The 5,630-nt window shown below is 42.2% G+C and overlaps 1 protein-coding gene across 1 annotated transcript in view; it reads left to right on the top strand.

Moving 5' to 3' along the window:
• EEF1A1 (eukaryotic translation elongation factor 1 alpha 1) overlaps positions 1-1,012 on the top strand; it is a 4,534-nt gene extending 3,522 nt beyond the window's left edge. Inside the window, exon 4 of the mRNA XM_011987121.1 lies at positions 945-1,012. Coding sequence (XP_011842511.1) covers positions 945-1,012 — 68 coding nt within the window. The remainder of the gene's footprint in view (positions 1-944) is intronic.
• The last annotated feature ends 4,618 nt before the right edge of the window (positions 1,013-5,630 follow it).

Genomic DNA, 5,630 nt, shown 5'->3' with positions numbered 1-5,630 from the left:
CCAGAAAGCTCAGAAGGCTAAATGAATATTATCCCTAATACCTGCCACCCCACTCTTAATCAGTGGTGGAAGAACAGTCTCAGAACTGTTTGTTTCAATTGGCCATTTAAGTTTAGTAGTAAAAGACTGGTTAACGATAACAATGCATCGTAAAACCTTCAGAAGGAAAGGAGAATGTTTTGTGGACCACTTTGGTTTTCTTTTTTGCGTGTGGCAGTTTTAAGTTATTAGTTTTTAAAATCAGTACTTTTTAATGGAAACAACTTGACCAAAAATTTGTCACAGAATTTTGAGACCCATTAAAAAAGTTTAATGAGAAACCTGTGTGTTCCTTTGGTCAACACTGCAACTTTCCAGTTTTGCCTCGCTTAGGAGAAAGACATGTAATTCTGGTTTTATGAATTTGTGGAAACTTTATGAAAATGTAGTTCTCGAGTTAACACTTCTAGGTGGAGATAGGGTTGTTTTCCTCCCACGTACTTGGAAGGGGAAGGAATCTAAGCTATGGGAGGGCTGCTTTGATTACCACATTGGAGAGAAATGCAGCATGTTACTGATGGCCTGTCACTAAGGAAGGCCAAATGCTGTAGTAGAGTCCTTGTGTTGCATAGAAAGCTTAATGTAGTTAAACCAATGTTAAGCGAGTCTTTGGAAACATGAAATAGTTTCCAAATTACAGGGATGTGCGTTTTAAAACAGGTTAAAATGAGTAGTGGAAGTTGACTATTTCCCCTGACATAAGAAGTAAGTAGTTGCTAGTGCACACCCTATGTGAGTGGAGGGATCCATTTTAAAGTCAGTGGAGTTAGCTTTATGCCAGTTTGGTTTCACAAGTTTTACTGAGTGCTATTCAGAATAGGAACAAGGTGCTAACAAAAAGATGGCAATTTGAAGTAGCTATAAAATTGGACAGAGCCTAATCTTAAGTTTCTTTCCTCCTGCAGAGTCTAATACCTTTTATGCTTTGATTTGCAATTTGTCTGCTTGGTCACTAGCAATGAAGTGGTCATAAGCTTAGCAGGTGTCAGTGATAGCCCATTTACTCCTGAATCTTAAGCATTTGTGCATTTGAAAAACTTAATGATCTTCCTGCTGGGATTACAGGCATGAGCCACTATGCCTGATCTCCCAGATGTAGAAGAGTATCTAAAGGTATCTTTTTGGCTATATAAGGAAAATTTTTGGTTAAGTTTGAAGGATAGGTAAAATTAAAGGACATGCTTTTTGTTTGTGTGATGGTTTTTTTTATTGAGATGGAGTTCTTGTTGCCCAGGCTGGAATGCAATGGTGAAATATCACTGCAAGTTTTGCCTCCTAGGTTAGAGCAATTCTGCTTCAGCCTCCCAAGTAGCTGGGATTACAGGCATGTGCCTGTAATTTTGTGTTTTTAGTAGATACGAAGTTTCTCCATGTTGGTCAGGATCTCAAACTCCGACCTTAAGTGATCCCTCCGCCTCAGCCTCCTAAAGTGCTGGAATTACAGGCATGAGCCACCATGCCCGGCCAGGACATATGTTCTGTAAGGACATGCTAAGTAGGAGTTAAAGCAGCATGAGAGAGACAAGGCCTTTGTGTTGCTCAAGGTTCAAAGGTACTTGAATTGGCTATAGACAAGTTTGTAACTTGAAATGTGAGCCTTTTCCCTCATCTAAGTCTGAATTAGATAAAATGCCTTCCCATCAACCAATTCTCTGAGGTGTCAAGTCTAAATTAGATTTTTGTTCTTTAGTTTTTTTACTATCTTCATGTTTACAAAAGTAAATTGCCTAAGATTTGCTGGATGACCGTAGAAAGGACAGGTAAGGCCTTTAATAGGTGGCCAGTAGACGCCCTCTATTGACAGTTGACAGCTGTAAGATTTACCAGTGGAGAATTCTGTTGACATGCAAGGAAGCAAGACTTAAAAAATTGTTCCACTGGAAACAGGAAAGAGTTTACTTGCATACTGAGATTAACTTCTCTGTGAAATCCAGTGTCTTAGAAAACTGTGGCTTGAGCACCACCTGCTGGTATTCATTACAAACTAGCTTGCTACAGTAAATGAATTTTTTTTAAGATTTAAGATGAAGTGGCATTTCTCTTGACAGTTACTATGTTGGAATTGGTTAAAATTTTTGGAGTGGATTTCAAAAGTGAGAACTACAGTATTTCAAGCTAGTGTTTGGCTTTTTTTGTTTAGACGGGGTTTTACTCTTGACCTGGCTAGAATGGAAGTCATGGCTAACTGCAGCCCTGACTTCTGGGCTCAAGTGATCCTCCCTGAATAGCTGGGACCACAGGTGTTTGCCACCACACCTGGCTAATTTTTGTATTTTGCCAGTTGCCCAGGCTGGCCAACTCCTAGGCTCAAGTGGTCTTCCTGTACTGTATCTTCCCCAGTTAAACTGATACTTACCTTTCAAATCTCAGATGTACCAGGGCCTCAGCAGTGACTCAAGGAAGAACCTATGTGCTCTTAGTGGGACACAGTTTGTTCAGACCTACTAACCTCAACCCAGTTTCAATTCTTTCTAGTGGAGAATGTTGACAGCTTACATTGATAGGCCAGATTTTAGCACTGGGTTTTCGTGATCTTCGTGTTTCAAACATAGTAACTTACCATTTATCTTTTAGTGTAAAATATTTCATTTAGCTAGAACCCCTGAAATTCAAATGTGCTTTTTCTCATCTAATTATTTGCAATTAAACATTTTTATCATTTACTTTGGTACTGTTTTTAGCAGGCACATGGATCTCAGGGTTTAGTTTGTGGGCTCTATGGGAGACAATGACAAAGATGTTGCAATAATTCTAAGTAAGGGATATTAGAAAACGAAGCAGGCCAATTGATGGCTCATGCCTGTAATCCTACCACTTTGGGAGGCCGAGGTGGGGGGATCACAAGGTCAGGAGTTCAGACCAGCCTCACCAACATGGTGAAACCCCATCTCTACTGAAAATACAAAATTAGCCAGGTGTGGTGGCAGGTTCCTGTAGTCCCAGCTACTCAGGAGGCTGAGGCAGGAGAATCGCTTGAACCCGGGAGGCAGAGGTTGTGGTGAGCCAACATTGCACAACTGTACTCCAGCCTAGGCAACACAGCAAGACTCCGTCTCAAAGAAAAAAAAAGGCCAGGCACAGTTCCTTGAGTCCTAGTTCCTTGAGGCCGAGGCGAGATTTGTGAAACCCCGTCTCTACTAAAAATACAAAAAAGCCAGGCATGGTAGCACATGCTTATAGTCCCAACTGAGGCAGAGGTAGGAGAATCCCTTTATCTTGGAAAGTGGGGATTGCAGTGAGCCAAGATCTTGCCAGGGCACTCCAGCCTGGGTGACAGGGCAAGACTGTCTCAAAAAATAATAAAAATGAACTGGGGATGGTCATGCACACCTGTAGTCCCAAGCTTCTCTGGGGGGTTTAGGCAGGAGGATCGCTTCATCCTGGGAGGCTGAGGCTGCAGTGAGCTATGATGGTGCTACTGCACTCCAGCCTGGGCAACAGAGTGAGACCCCATATCAAAAAAAAAAAAGGTAAATCATAGAAAACTTTAAGCAAAAATATTTGGAAGGCTCCCATACTTTAGAGATATATATATTGTAAATATATATATATATTTTTTTTAGAGACAGTCTCACTATGTTGACCAGGCTGGTTTCAACCTCCTGGCCTCTAGTGAGGTGCTGGGGTTACAGGCATGAGCCGCTGCACTCTGCCACATCCTTTAAAAGTATGTAGTTATGCAGGCCAGTTGCGGTGGCTCATCCCTGTAATCCCAGCACTGTGGGAGGCCGAGGCAGTTGGATCACCTAAGGTCTGGAGCTTGAGACCAGCCTGGCCAACGTGGAGAAATCCCATCTCTACTAAAAATACAAAATTAGCCGGGCTTGGTGGCGCATACCTGTAATCCCAGCTACTGGGGAGGCTGAGGCAGGAGAACTACTTGAACCCAGGAGGCAGAGGTTGTGGTGAGCCGAGATCGTGCCATTGCACTCCAGCCTGGGCAACAAGAGTGAAACTCCATCTTTAAAAAAAAAAAAAAAAAAGGTATATAATTAATGCAAATTTCAACATGTATACAAATTACCACAATTAAAATATGGAACAGTTCTGTCACCCTGTAAAATTCACCTGTGCCCCTTCAAAAATTAAAATTTCTTTAGAGAAGAAGTCTCGCTCTGTTACAGAGGCTGGAGTGCAGTGGCCTAATAGCTCTCTGAAGCCTCGAACCCCTGGACTTAAGCGATCCTTCCACCTCAGTCTCCCAAGTAACTACGACAACAGGCATGAGCCACTGCACCTGGCAACCTGCGCCCCTTTGTAGTCAACCTCTCTACCCCTAGCACTTGTTAGCCACTGGTTTATTTTCTATCCTCATTGCTTTTGCAGGACTGTCCTATACCTGGACTCACAGTTTATAGCATTTTGAATCTGGCCTCTTTTTTTTGAGACAGTCTCACTCTATCATGCAGGCTGGAGTGCAGTGGCGCGGTCTCAGCTCACAGGAATCGCCGTCTCCTAGGTTCAAGCAATTCTGCCTCAGCCTCCTGAGTAGCTGGGACCACAAGTGCCCACCACCACACCTGGCTAATTTTTGTATTTTCAGTAGAGACAGGATTTCACCATGTTGGTCAGGCTAGTCTCCAACTCCTGACCTCAGATGATCTGCCCGTCTTGGCCTCCCAAAGTGCTGGGATTACAGGCGTGAGCCACCGCACCCAGCCGAGTCTGGCCTCTAACTTAGCATGATGCATTTGAGATGTATTCATTTTGCATATATCAGTAATCTCTTCCTTTTTAATGGGTGTATGACAGTTTGTGTATTCATTCCCAGCTGAGGGGCATTTAGTTGTTTCCAGTTTTGGACAATTATTAATAAAGTTGCTATAAATGTCCACATACAGTTTTGTGTGTAATGATGTTTTTGTTTTACTTGCGTAAATAGCTAGGAAAGTAATTACTAGGCTGAGTGGCAAAGTGTATGCTTTATAAGAAACTGCCGAGCTGTTTCCAAAGTGGCTGAACCAAATGGTAATTAAGAGATTAATTTTTTTGAGGAAGACAAATAGACTACATGAGTGTTAAACTGAGATTTTGCAGGTCAGTGAAGTAATTTGTTCAGAAAATATTGTGCTTACTATGTTCTAGGCACCGTTCTAGGCACTGGGGATAGAGCAATGAACAAAATGGACATAGTTATTGACCTTTGAGTTTATAGTTAGTGGGGCAGATAAAGATTCAATAAATAAAAGTAGCTAATTTTGACTTGTGGTGGTACTATGAAGGAAAAGAGAAGTACACCATGAGGGAGAAGATTAAAAGAAAGGGACATAATTTAGACTGGACAGAGAAGGTATCTGCCAGGAATACCTGAGACCTGAAGGTATTAGGAGTTAGGGGAGAATATGAAAACATTGTGTGCATATACACACACACACACATATATATACACACACACATATATATATATATGTGTGTGTGTGTGTGTGTATTTTCTCGAGACAGTCTTGCTCTGTCACTAGGCTGGAGTGCAGTGGCTTGATCTCGGCTCACTGAAACTTCCGCCTCCCAGGTTCAAGTGATTCTCCTGCCTCAGCTTCCCAAGTAGCTGGGACAGGCGCACACCACCACGCCCAGCTAATTTTTGTGTTTTT

This window comes from Mandrillus leucophaeus, unplaced genomic scaffold, assembly GCF_000951045.1.
Source record: "Mandrillus leucophaeus isolate KB7577 unplaced genomic scaffold, Mleu.le_1.0 Scaffold300, whole genome shotgun sequence".
Lineage (NCBI taxonomy): Eukaryota > Metazoa > Chordata > Mammalia > Primates > Cercopithecidae > Mandrillus > Mandrillus leucophaeus.
This window is presented reverse-complemented; position numbering and strand designations above follow the sequence as displayed.